Source organism: Rhododendron vialii, chromosome 2a, assembly GCF_030253575.1.
Source record: "Rhododendron vialii isolate Sample 1 chromosome 2a, ASM3025357v1".
NCBI lineage: Eukaryota > Viridiplantae > Streptophyta > Magnoliopsida > Ericales > Ericaceae > Rhododendron > Rhododendron vialii.
In genome coordinates, this window is record NC_080558.1 from 36,817,475 (window position 1) to 36,831,432 (window position 13,958).

The 13,958-nt window shown below is 38.3% G+C and overlaps 1 protein-coding gene across 1 annotated transcript; it reads right to left on the minus strand.

Moving 5' to 3' along the window:
- Nucleotides 1–2,146: 2,146 nt before the first annotated feature.
- On the minus strand, nucleotides 2,147–3,954 carry LOC131317497 (uncharacterized). Its single transcript, XM_058347045.1, has 2 exons — nucleotides 3,581–3,954; nucleotides 2,147–3,473 (listed from the first exon to the last, which is right to left on the minus strand). Exons 1-2 carry the CDS (start codon nucleotides 3,952–3,954, stop codon nucleotides 2,147–2,149), a joined length of 1,701 nt encoding a protein of 566 aa, XP_058203028.1.
- Nucleotides 3,955–13,958: the final 10,004 nt, after the last annotated feature.

Consider the following 13,958-nt stretch of genomic DNA (forward strand, 5'->3'; position numbering starts at 1 on the left):
TTTTGGTGACCCTGACATATTATATGGGTGGCGACGCCGGTATGATGTGTCAGACTTCATAGATGAACAGGGTATGATGTACACCTTGGAGGCTTTTGGAACTGAGAAGCTGACTAGGATGGAGGAGCAGGAGGAGCTGTAGTTAGGAACCCTAGAACCCCCTTAATTTGTGTAAATATTGAACTCTTGTGGGAGTTTTGTTGTAATAAGAGCCAGACTCTATTTTGAGGTTTTCAATGAAATTGTCTTTTTAACGTGCCCAAAATTCGGGGCGTTACACATGGGCTGCTAAACCGCACGGGCACCAAGTTATCCCACTCTTACAACAATGCCAATCAATGTGCCGACCATCTTCCTTACTTGGGAGCCGATCAAAACGATGAGCTAATTATTGCAGTGACTATCCCCACCTCCCTACAGGATTTCTTGATTAAAGATAGCCTTCTTCTTAGGCAGGCTTTAGATAAAGGCTCTTTGGACTTATCTCGGGCTATTCTATCCTTTATCTTTGTTATGTCTCTACTGTGGACCATGCTTTTTTAGTTAATTGAATTTCCAACGTACCAAAAAAAAAAAGTCTTCTGTTCCTAGATAATAAAGATAGGGTTTTTTTTTTTTAATATCTCCCTCTCTTAATTTCTTCTTAAGGGTGTTTTGGCTAAATAAGCTACTTGACTTCTTTTTTCCTTTTTCTTTTTTTGTCTTTATTCAAATATTTTTTGCATTTCTTGTTTTAGCGTCAAATTTTTGTGGATTATTGGTTTGTCCCGACGAGAAGAATCGGAAAAGTAAAAAATTATGGTCTAAATTTTATTTTATTTTTGAATAAAAACAAAATCAGCCAAAAAGCCTGATTTTCCGGCTTTACCTGTCTCAACCTACAGTAAAAAAAATTATGGTCCAAGCATCCTTGCTGCGCAGTGCACCAAAACAACTTGGTTTTTTGTTTGACGGGACAAAATGACTAGTTTGTTGGGTACTACTTTTCAGCCAACAAGGCCCCGTTTGGTTCCCAGCTTTCTCCCGTTTCATATTGCTTGTAGTTGTCATTCTCTGGCAGCTAGCACTTCTCTCCAATTCTCATTCTCTTTCGATTTTCACTCGCCCATCAAGTCCCCAAAATTGACCACCGCCAAATAATTTCTCAACCACCAGACCCACCTCCCCCCGGCCGTCAATTGCAAAATTGCAATCTCTCTCTCTCTCTCCATAATAAAAGTTGTACATAATCTACAGATACCCCCCTGACCCCATCTTCGAACATACATAGACACTCAATTTTTCTATCCCAAGAGGAAGAAGAAGAGAGCATCACCATATCGTCTAGTTTTATTTTTAAATTGGCTTGCATACAAATGCAAAGAGAAAAATTGGAGTTTGTTTACGTTTTTTTCTTGATTCTAATTTCACTGACGATGATGATGCGAAGATGGCTAAAGATGAGGTGTTCTTCTTCAAAGTACAGTTGGAACCAGATTTGGGATTTGGTTGAAGAGGCAGATGAGAAATTAAGAAGAGTGAGAATTCTCATTTTTGTTTTGAGGGAGAAAGCCGGGAACCAAACGGGGCCTTGTTGGCTAAAAAGGAGTACCCAACAATGCGCCAAAATGACATCATTTTGGCGCACAGCATAGTGCACAGCGCGCACTGCGCAGCACCTCCCCCAAGTCCCCCTCCCTCTCGATCTCTAGCATATGGCTGGATTGTGTTGGTTATTGGTTCTCTAATTATATGTCCTCTAATAAAAGAAAATGTTAGTTACATTTTCGAAATTATTGATTGGCATGATTTGTATTTTACTTTCTGGGTTCCAAAACGTGGGCGGGGGATGATTTTTTTTTAATAGGAACCGGGCTCCTCTCATGTTAACCTCTCTCCAGTTACTGTTGTAACACCCCGTTCCACATTGGAAGTCTACATAGATAATCTTTAGCATATAACAAACCTTGTGGGCTACTACTAGTACCTTGTGCTTAAGCTTTTGGGGCATGTAGTGTGGCTTGTGGATCAAAATCAGGGTACTGGGCCAGTAGTCTGCTTGGGGCGTTATAAGTGGTATCAAAGCCATCCATGTGCACGACTATGTGGGCCTTGGAGTTTGGTTTGATTTGGTTGTTGGTTTGATTTATATCGGTGATTATAGTGCTCAACCATTCAATTCAGAAGTTATGTTCACGTGCCCCTTGATGAATTGAATGATGTCCAAGTCTCTCAGTTTTAATATCCAATTGTTGAAGCTTTCAACAATATTCGTATACAATTTGTTCCACCTCCGGTGCGGAAAAAAGGCATTTGACCAGTGTTGTGGACCATTGTCTTCAACCCACTTTGCCAACTCAGGTGACACACCAAATAATTTGGTCATGTACACCCCATAGAGTCGATGATCTCTTGCATACGCAATTTTTGTGAAGAGGTCCAATGCAGAACTCTTTGGGTTCCCCCTCAATCCTTTTCCGGTGGCAAACTTACTAAAATTCTCCTTCACGTGGCGAACACACCATGCGTTAAATTCCTCGCCAAGCACCTCGTTCACTGCCCTTAACAACGAAATATTGCGGTTGGTGACTAACACAATTGCTTTATCGCCAACAGTTTCCTTCAAATTCTGCATGAACCATAGCCAATCCTCATAATTCTCAGATGATACAACAGCATATGCAACGGGGAACAACTGATCATTCGCATCATACGCGACTGCAGACATGCAACTACCTCGATAAGGACCAGTCAAGAAACAGGCATCAATAAACAACATGGGTCGACATCCCGACAAGAAGCCCGTAATGCTACAACCATAAGCGACAAAAAGTTGGCTGAACTTGCCATCCACATTCGAAGTCCAAACTGCCCTTGTATTTGGAATCGATTGTATAAGTCGTTCACACATCCACGGCACTAAGTGATACGTCATCGAAATTGGGCTACTTATCAATTTACGGGCACGTTCCTTAGTCCTCCATCCCTGCGAGTAAGTTAGGGGACTATGGAACGCTAACTCAAAGTCCTTGCATATGCTCCTCGGGAGGAGCTTGGGCTGCACAAGTAGTTTGTCCTTGAAAATCATACCCATCTCTTTTGCCCGAATCCTTGGTTTGAAAGAAGCCGTGTCGTGTGCAGTGTGCAAATGTTCGTTGTTCAGCTTGATCACTCTAATAAGTTCAGACTTGCCTTGCGATCTAGCCGTTAGCTTCCATGGACAACCATCAATGACGCAAACCAACCTATAATATGAACGACTATTGTCCAAATACTTGAATGTGAACTTGTTCAACACAGAAAATAAAATAACTGCCTTCTTAAAGAGGCTGGGGTTGTCAAACAATTGGCCGTCCCCAGTTAGGATGTCTTCACCTCGTTGTTGGGAGTATGGCACCAAACCCATTTCGTGGCAAACAGCCAGGCTACCTTCACTATGAGAACAAGTTCCTCCACCACCAGTAGAGGGGCTACAACTTAAGAAGTTTGACTCCCTACAGAAAGAAAGCAAACAAAACACATCAATCAGATCGACAAAAACATACGTGTGAAAATCTGACTATCTCTCTCTATATACTTATGAAATATGGACCGTACATACCTGCTGCTTAAGTTGCAAGGCAAATGATTAACAGTATCTTCTTGTACATAAATGTCAACCTCATCATCATTTAAATGGAACAACATAGCAACACCATCTTCATCCCTAATACGCAAATGCTTTGACTTGTCCCTAGAAGTACTATAAAATAAAGTCTTCCCCTCGTGGCTAATATCCATACGGGAGCAAACTTTTGTAACTAACTCGTCAAATGATATGCCCTCTTCGATGATTGTGGCTTCAGAAACACCACCCGAATATTTCCCTAACACACCATCTCCATTCACCATGCGCTCACCACCGGAATAACAATAGCACATCAACTTCTTTTGAGGTGTCGTCGACATGGCAGCACAACCATATTCCAGTTTCATTATATAACTACTACGCAATTGATAAGGTTATTTATGGATGGAATGTTAATTTGATAAAAATTGGGTACTTAATAGATAAATTCAGTATTAGGTGGTGGTTCTTTGAACACAAAGACCAAGTCCATATTGCTAAAAGACAACACTCTATGTATGTGTCGACCACATGTATATTGTAAAACGAGCACGTCAACTGTAGCAAATCCGGTAGGGTTTGACTCAGTTGAATTACAACAAATGAAACCAATAAGTTAGCCTTGTGTTGGTAATAGATGTTCACATAGATGAACATCAAACATAAACCATGTAAGAAGTGAGCAACTGATTACTCCTAGTTCCTAGTCTTAATACTATATAGCCCACAGACAAACAAATTATGTTTACAGTTAAGACAACAAAATGAGGCTGTCTATTTCCCCACGTGTCAAAAATGCAGAAATTTGTAGCACAACTTATTGAAGTAATTGAACTTGATGGCATCAAAGATTCTTCAGTTGGAATTCCTGGGCAAAGTGGTCTTTCAACTGAGCAGCGCAAGAGATTAACAAATGCAGCGGAGCTTGTTTTCAATCCCTCAATAATGTTCATGGATGAGGCTACATCAGGTTTACATGCTAATGCATCGGCAATAGTCGTGGGCACCATGACGAATATAGTTGCTACAGGAAGAACAACGGTTTGCACTATCCATCAACCAAGCATTGATATTTTTTAGGCCTTTGGTGAGCTAAGATACGGATCCAAGAAAAGCAAATTTAAGGCTACGTAGCTTCCAAAATCGAAAACCTATGATTAACATATTACAGTTCACAAACATCCCTCCCATAAACCAAACACTGTGTCTTGTTATAGAACAGGCCATACTGCATCCAAGTGCCTATAGTCATTGACAAAGAACCATGAGGATTCAACCATGGTAATACGTATGCCAACCACGATTAGTAAACCCAAGTCAACAATATACTGAACATGTCTAAATCATGTGCTTTTTCCCTACGCAATACGATTACAATTTCTTGTTGAAGTCATGGTACAACTTCGTCATGATTTTTCAACAACAAAAAAACCTAATCATTTTCTGGTTTGGTTACAGAAGAGCCACAACACCATTCGCGTATCTACAAATGAAAAATTTGTTACAACACTACTTATAAAATACTTTCTCAATACATTAACCAACATTTAGCAGACCCCAAAGGGTTGGAACGTAATGCTTTATTTGATTTGGTAATTAACTAACATTCTAATATTATTGAGACTAGGCTTCTTGAATGATCAAACTAAATCAAGTTTCTTTCATTTCACCAGCTCGTACTTCAAAATGTAGATCATGGTGACCAACTAGTGTGTGTCCTCATATCTGTTAGTTTTCAGAACACTACAATAGCATGTAGTCTTTATCTAGACAATACATGTAGATCCCACTTTATGAAAAAGAGGACCAACCACTTTATAAACCCTTTTGACATAAATGTTTGTTTCAGTACCCTCTGGTGCTCAGCTAAGCTACACTAGTGTAAAAGTTACCATTTGTGAGCTCCACTTGACAAATATTATGACTTGTACCATGACTTGGATGGTACAAGATACAAGGTTTTGCCAAACTTAATCAAATACCTACCAAGTTTATGGGTTGCAGGTGAAATGTGAATATGGACCACATACATGTTCTGTAAAGACAAAATCACCCAATCATAAAGATCAAAACTCTATACCAACCATGGAAACCATAAACTCTGTTCAGATTAGGAGGTTTTTTTGTTGCAAGTGAAATGTGAATATGGACCACATACATGTTCCTTAAGGACACAATCACCTAATCATAAAGATCAAAACTCTTTACCGACCATGGAAACCATAAACTCTGTTCAGATCAGGTGGTCACACGATTTTTTTAAACAAACCCACATGCCAAACAATAACATGAACTAAACAGAGAGTAAAAAATAACAAAATCAAACACAGTGACCTAAATATGGACATAATACAACAACAAACTCACCAACTCGACCAAAGTAGCTTCTGTCAAAATCTGCAATCAGGGTGCACACAACAATGTGGGCCAAAATCTGCATAAAACAACCCAAAATTTGTCTCAATGTCTGGATACTACGAGTCTGTGTGTGTGAGAAAGAGGGGGGGTTTGAAGTGAGGTTTTGTTCGATTTTCACAAAAGACACACACACGCACCTACGACAGAGAGAGAGAGATACCAGAGAGAGGGAGAGGGAGAGAGAGCTACTTGGAGAGAGAGGGTCGAGAGCTGCTGAGAGGCTTTGAAATCAGAAAGCGCTGGATTTGGGAGGGACTGAGTTTAGGGCTTTTTACAGATAATATATGGGAGGGTATATTTGTCATTTCAACCAGGCCTACCATGTTTTGGTGAATTTTTCTCCTCATGGCATGAAAGTGGTGATTTTGAGATATGAGACCATGGGTTGGTGATAATTTCCGGTCAACACCACCTGTTGGTAATTTTCCCAAAAAAGAACTCTTGCTTACGAGAGTGCAACTGCAAAGTACTCTTTCTTCTCTGATTGCAAAAAAACCCTGATAACGAGAGTGCAAAGTACTCTTTCTTCTCTGATAGAATCCTTCATTTTCGACGACTACGGAGGTCGATTGATACCTTCATTCACGGGGATGACGGCGCTAGATGCAGAGGCAACAACTGCTCTGATATCCATTTGTCTGCTATTTGGCTTTCTCTCTCTAGTTTATTACAGTTGTTGTTGGTTGCCCGTTGCCCTTAAAAAAGCAGGGTTTAGTTTTGATTTTACATATGGTTTAGTTTGATAATCAATCTTTGCTTACTAGATTGCTACTAGTATTTGAGACTTTACAAGTCCTAACCATCTGGCAAAACAAACAAAATTTGTGGCAGTGATATGACTATTGATTGGTTAGTTCAAGACTACCATATATATTTGAGATCATTTATTTAATCCTTGGTATGAAAATTAACGTAGTCGAAGGAGGGTTGAACTACAGCTGGGTGGTTCCAGAAAGTACCAACACTGATTTTCAGTGCGTGACCATGGCAGATAGACTGATTTGGGGCTTTGCTTTGGGCCGGGACTCTATTTTGAGAGAGAAGAACGAAACGTCATGAGAGAGAGAGTTGGATCAGGGGCTTTTTTGCAATTAATCAGTAAGGACTTAACTTGGGTTGGAGTGGGTTGAGTTAAGTGTGGTCCCCCCTCTCCTCATAACCAATAAGAAGGAAGATTTTGTTCACCCTCTTTTAAGGATGGTCCTTTAGGGAGGGTGAATAAAATTGCACGGTCCTCATGGCTTTGAAATTCCGAGAATATCTTGCGAGTAAAATTCTAAGCATACTTATTGAAAGAGATGTCTGTGATTCAATGTTTAGAGAAGCGAACTTTAGTCATCCGAGGGCATAGAGGGCGATGGAAAAGTTTATTATGCAGAATAAGTGCCTGTAGTTCTGGATGAGATTCCAGCCAAAAAAATTGGGTATTAATGCTATTAATTAATGATCAAACTCATCCTTTATAGACGTAAAATTGTAAATTGAACCGGAAATGAAGTAGTTTTGGGTTTAGGTTGAGTTGTAATGAGGTACTGGACTGTCTTGTAGACTTGTTAAGTTGTGTATTGCAATAAACAAGGCTTACTGATAAATGTATTATTCTAATTCATGATAAATTCCATGAAATATTTCTTTTGGAGTATTATGTTTGTCAAGTGGTGCTAGAACAATTATCGGTTGAGGAGGTGATGGTGGTTAATTTCTAGCACTACTGGCGAAAAAAACCCACCTAAATGAGTATCATGACTGGTGAATTTTTTTTCTTACGTTTGAAGGGTCCATCAAGTGGCACTAGATTTAATGAACCTTATGTTTCAAGGACTTAGCCATGAGCCATTAGCTTATATGAATATTTAGATATAAGCAAAAGTATTTGCATTAAGACATGAATTTACATGCTAATTGGGACAAGGATATGGGGTTCTTTATTCTTTTCTTTTCTTTTTTTCAGATGATATATATCGGTGGGGGTTAACGAGGTGTTAGTATATTAGTCAACGGGGGTTCAGAGGCTATCCATAGCCCTGAAACAAACCTGCACCCCGTGTGATTCGAAACTTGGTCACCACCGGGAATTAAGAGACGAGAACAAATTAACCACCTATACTAGCATGGTGTTCTAGAATTTTGGGTTCAAGGATTTGATATTTGGTTCTTGGTATTATTTTTACTCATACCCTGGCTTATATCTTCCAATGTGAAAGATTATATGGATTGACTGACCTAGACGTCTCAATCACTAGCCAAGTTAGTGGATGATATATACCTCAGTGTACGAATGAAGACTTGGCCTTTAAGAGGTGTTTTCGATAGTGAATAAGTTGTTGAGAAATGTCAAGTTGTTTCCGGTAGTTAAACATTTTTCTTGTTTTTGTCTGGTTTCTATTGGTTACATTCTCACAATTCTGAGTTGTGATCTAGCTTTGCTTTCGATCTTTTTCCCCAACTCTCAATATTTTGAGCTTTTATATTTTATACTTTTCAGCAATCTTGTGGAACACGAACATCAAATATTGAAAAAAAAAGGCAGAATAAGTTTAGTAATATCTAAGATTGAGGTCACACCCTCTCTCCGCTCATGGGATTGTAACGCCCCTAATTTTGGAAACGTTAAATAAACTTTTTTAATAAAAACTTAAATAGAGTTTGGCTCATTATTACATCATAAACTCCCATGAGAGTACTTTTATTACACAAGGGAATGGAAACTAAGGTTCCTAACTACAGCTCCGCCTGCTCCTCCATTCTTACTAACTCTTCAGCTCCGAAAGCCTCCAAGGTGTACAGCTCACCCTGATCATCTACAAAGTCTAACACATTATACCAACGTCGCCTCCAGTATAATATGTTAGGGTCACCAAAGGTAACACCATGAGTTACAGGAGCTCAATAGAATAATCCATATCCACTAACCCTTAGCTTACAACAATAGATCATAAAATTAACGATTTTCACATAGTACATGCATATTTAACAAAATAGTTAACAATGACACATCCATATTCACTATTCAAACTAACGTTGGTGTCCATGATTTTCTAAGTTTCTTCTACGCGACTTGTCGTAGAGTGTGTCACCATTTTTCATATATATACTAAACCAACATTTCCAAAATCGCTTTCACACACCCAACCTCGGTTCCGCCGCTCCGGATTCCCATTGGCACACAATCTGCATTGGCTCCTCTCCGCAGATAACCAAACTACATACCCAACCTCGGTTCCGCCGCTCCAGGTTTCAGAGTATCCTCACAATGGTTCTGCTGCTCCAGGTTCCCATTGGCACACACACACACCCCACAATGGGCTACCACGTCCGGCCACATTGCATTTTTCAAAACATTTTCTTTTTCAAAACACACCTTTCATTAACAACACCCTAAGTGTCATGTTTCTACTTTCTCGATTTATGTGTCTCATTTTCATGCAAAGACTCCGCGGTAGGACTTTCCATGTAAGTAATCATAAATCATTTATTATAATCTTGAAACTAAACTTGCAAGATCATTCAACTCTACATTACTTTATCATGCTTATATTAACCAAAAATTCGCAAGATCATACTCACATATTGGTCACACAACATAAAGCATAGTGTCACATGGACGGACACCTTCGGAGTGGATACCACTTATGCTTTATCACACATCAAACAAGTAATCCTAGTAATCACATGTACATTCTCATAACCATCCTTGAGATCAAAATATGAATACTTTACTATCAAGTTTATATTTTGAAAATCCGTTCTTTCTTCCACTTAGGAAAGTTCAAAACAACATCTATTTTTCCGGAAAATAAAGTCGATAAATTCAACATACTCCCCTTTTTTCAAAACTTTAATAAACACCTTTCAAGTTCTCATGCATTTTCACCTACAAACAATATACACATTTCTATATTTAGAGATAATAAGTACGAGAGAATCTACTTATACTTAGAGATAGTGAATAAAGATAATCTACTGGTCATTTTTCTTTCATGCATTTAGAAAACTATAAGCAATATACACATTTCTATTTATACTTAGAGTTGTGAGCACGGGAGAATCTACTTATACTTAGAGATAGTGAGTAAGGATAATCTACTGGTCATTTTTCTTTCATGCATTTAGAACAATACAAGCAATATACACATTTCTATTTATACTTAGAGTAGTGAGCACGGGAGAATCTACTTATACTTAGAGTTAGAGTGTAAGGATAATCTACGTATACTTAGAGTAAGTAAGTAGATGTATTTTACCATTCTTCTTGGCGGTAGGACGGCTACGGAAAAAGATAAGTTCGTCGGCGATCGCACGGAATGACTTCCTACGGTAAGCTTCTAGTAGTTTCGAAAGAAAATGGTTTCTCTCGAAATTAGTTCTTGGCTAAACTACTAAAAATTTTGGATCGAGGGTGGTCGAGTGGTGGTCTAGTGGCGACCTTGGATGAGTTTCTTGAACGACTTAAGAAGAACTCAAGAACAAAGCAAGAACACAAGAATTTCTAGAGAGAGAAGTTGAAGGATGGAAGTTGTGAGTTAAATGGCATGAGGGGGGTGCTATTTATAGCAAAAATTTTGGGCTCCCTCTCTCCATCTTGGCCGGCCCCCCTTTCTCTCTCTCTCTCTCTCTCTCTCTCTCTCTCTCTCTCTCATTTTTTTGTTTCGTTGTTTTGTCCAATCACACCTTTAATCAAGTCAAAACCTTGTCAATCCATCTTAGGTGTAAGTCTAGGTGATCATGGAGATTTCCTACGGCTTTCAAGTAAATCCTAGCTGATTATGACCTAGGTTGTAAGTCTTACAAGTCTAAGATGTTAGCCTTCACTGTTTAGTCATTCCTAGGTCTAGGTTGTAGTCAAAATCTAGGGTAATTAAGGGCTAGGTTCTAGGATGATTACAGACTAGATTTGGTGCTTGAAATAGTCTAGAAATGAATTGTCAATGGTCATTTAGGCTTAAGGGCTAAAGATGGTGTAAGAAGGCATAGCTTTCTATGAGAGAATAGGCACATGCACGCACACACACACTTTTCTCTCTCAACCTCTCTCTCTCTCTCTCTCTCTCTCTCTCTCTCTCTCTCTCTCTCTCTCTCTCTCTTTTGTACTATGTATGTATATATGTTTATATAGAGGGGCCGGTTCTACCCACACAACTTTTGACACTCCATATCAGCCATTGAAACCAATGGTTGAGATTAGAACTTAAAATTGAACACTTTGTCTCTCCTTTCTCCTTTCGCCATCTCAACCGATCTCTCTTACCCCTTCTCTCTCTCTCTGGCATCTCTAAATCCGGCGACCAATTTAATCTCTATGCTTCATGGCTCTTCTCGGCATCCCCTTGCACTACTATCAGCCACCTTTGTCCCCTCACCCAAGTCCCCTCCAATCAAACATCACAGCGCACAAACTCTCTCAACCCAATTCTGTCCTCCACTACAACCAAAAGAGTTTCAATTTACATAGGAACGAAAATTCAAATCAAACCCAATTGGATGGTAGTGGTGCGTGAAGAACAACAAAAGGGGATCTTTTAATTTTGCTTATTTATCTTCTATATTTGTGAGGAATTTGTATACCTACGTGGATTTACAAAATTGGGGGATATGTGATTTCTCATACATGTATCTTTGGGAGGATAGAATGACGTTCAGTGGTGGCAGGATAGAAAGGGGGTGCAAAATCAAATCTGTTACCTTTTTTGAGCTAAGATAAGATGCGTGAGATGAATCTAGAAACCCTAGATTATGAGAGAGAGAGAGAGAGAGAGAGAGAGAGAGAGAGTAAATGGGTCACCGGAGATGGGGATCGCTGGATATTTGGTTGCCGAAGATGGGATTGCCAGAGAAGGAAGAGCTGGCCGGAATTGGGTCTGAGAAAGGTAGGGGGTGTGTGGTGAGGAAGGAGAGAGGGAGGGATTAGATGAGGATGTAGGGAGGGAGGAGATATAGTCTTCTAATCTGAGTCATTAATTTCAATGGCTAAGATGGAGTGTCAAAAATGGTGTTAAAATTTGTGTGGGTAGAACCAGCCCCATATATATATATATATATATATATATATATATATATATATATATATATACACGCCCCCAATGGTATCAGAGCCATTTAGGATATTGTTGAAGAATTAAACACTGAGTAAACTCTAAGTTGATTTATTTCTCCTGATCTTTCATTTAGTTATTTATTCCTGCTGAATTTTCAATTAGTAGATTAATTCTAGTTATCTTCGGTCGAGCACCTTGTACTGACCACCCTTCTCGGGCCACCCTTCGAAATCCGTAAAAGTCCCCGTGTGAGTAAGTCCCAGTTGGGCAGTGAAAGGGGTTGGGAAAAAACCTAGGGTATGTGTCCAGAAGTTATGGGTATGTGTTTAGTAGGGTATGTCTTTATCAGGATAATTTAGGATTAAAATACTAAACGAGAAGACTTTAGGAGTAAATTACTAAAAGAAGAATCTTTAGGAATAAACACAATGAACAGATTATTCAAGTGTAGTTCTTCAGCCAGTTCTTCAATGGCTAATTTATCTGAGTTGTCGAACATAGTCAACCAAGAAGAACATGAATATCAAGATTTAGATACAGGATTAGGAGATTGGAATATACCCAAAATTCCAGTAAAAGAAATTTACAAGTCAAGTTTTTTAAACAATACCTTTTGCACTGACCAAGTAGCTAAAACAGCTGAACATGTTTTTGCTATTACTAAACATGAAGAGAGATGTTCTCTTCTTAGTCAACAGTCAGTCAAACACCACCTCGATAGAGGATATAATTATATTCACGTAGGATTAATACAAGTAGCTATTAAACCATTAACAAGAAAAGGATTAAATTCCTCTGTACTTCTGTCTTTACGAGACAGTAGATTCACTGTCTACAGTGACAGACTGTTAGGATTAATGGAATCAAATCTACATAATGGTCTAGTTTATTTTAACTGTTATCCTGATTTACCCCTTAGTTTAAAAGATAAAAATATTTTAAAAGCATTAACTTTAAATATTCAAACTACCGGAGCAATTACTCAAATGCTTGTAGGTAGTCAGTCAACTGCATTAATTTACCGTTTATATTATAAATGTATGAAAACTAATTTAAATATTCATGCATTAGTCAAAAGTCCAAAGGACAAAACCGTCCTTATTCAAAGTAGTACCAATGCTAATATTCAAGTACCCAAAACTATCACCTGGAGTGATATCCAGCTACCAACTAGTTGGCTTAGTGAAAATGAGAGTTTTCCACAGAAACTCCAAAATGACACTATTGACTTAGACTATATTCAACAATACCTAGATGGTACGGTTAGAATAAGTTTTGATCAACAAAGAGTAAACCCACCTCCGAGAATTACAAATTTAAGTAGATCAAATAGTTCAATTACTATGCCTAGGCAAGATAGAAATCTTCTTGATCCTAGAGTAAAGTTAAAAGGCGTTGAGTCAAGTTCACAAATTAGTAAACCTTGTTATTCAACACAGTCAAAGTTTGATGACGAAGATACCTCCCAAGGGTCTCCAACTCAAACAGATTTTGAAGAAATATCAGCAGAACCTGTTGATAAGTCCCTACTAGTAATTAGTAAAGATTTTGAAATTGATTTTGATAGATTATATTCTGAATTCAAGTTAAAAAAGAATAAACAAAAGAGAAAAGATTATTTTGCTAAATATTCAACTAGTAAACAAAATAGAGTTTTTACCCATTGGGAAAATTTCATGGAAGACTCCCGAGTTGAAATCTATTTTTTCGATTACTTAGAAAAATTCTATCAACAAAAAAAGAAAATGAATACTCATATCATTAAACATAAGCATCATTCTAAATCTTTAAGTAGTGTTATGACAGTTTCTTCTACTAATTTACCTCAAGTTCAAATTATTAAACCAACCCTAAACGAAGAATCCAGCACAGTCAATATGATTACACAAATTAACAAAAATCCCAAAAAAGTCACTGTA

What these genes read in the sequence shown, in the direction of transcription:
- LOC131317497 (XM_058347045.1), bottom strand. Translation starts at nt 3,954, where the DNA reads ATGAAACTGGAATATGGTTGTGCTGCCATGTCGACGACACCTCAAAAG. An exon ending in CCTTGCAACTTAAGCAGCAG is followed by an intron (nt 3,474 to 3,580) that starts GTATGTACGGTC and finishes TTCTTTCTGTAG; the next exon opens with GGAGTCAAACTTCTTAAGTT.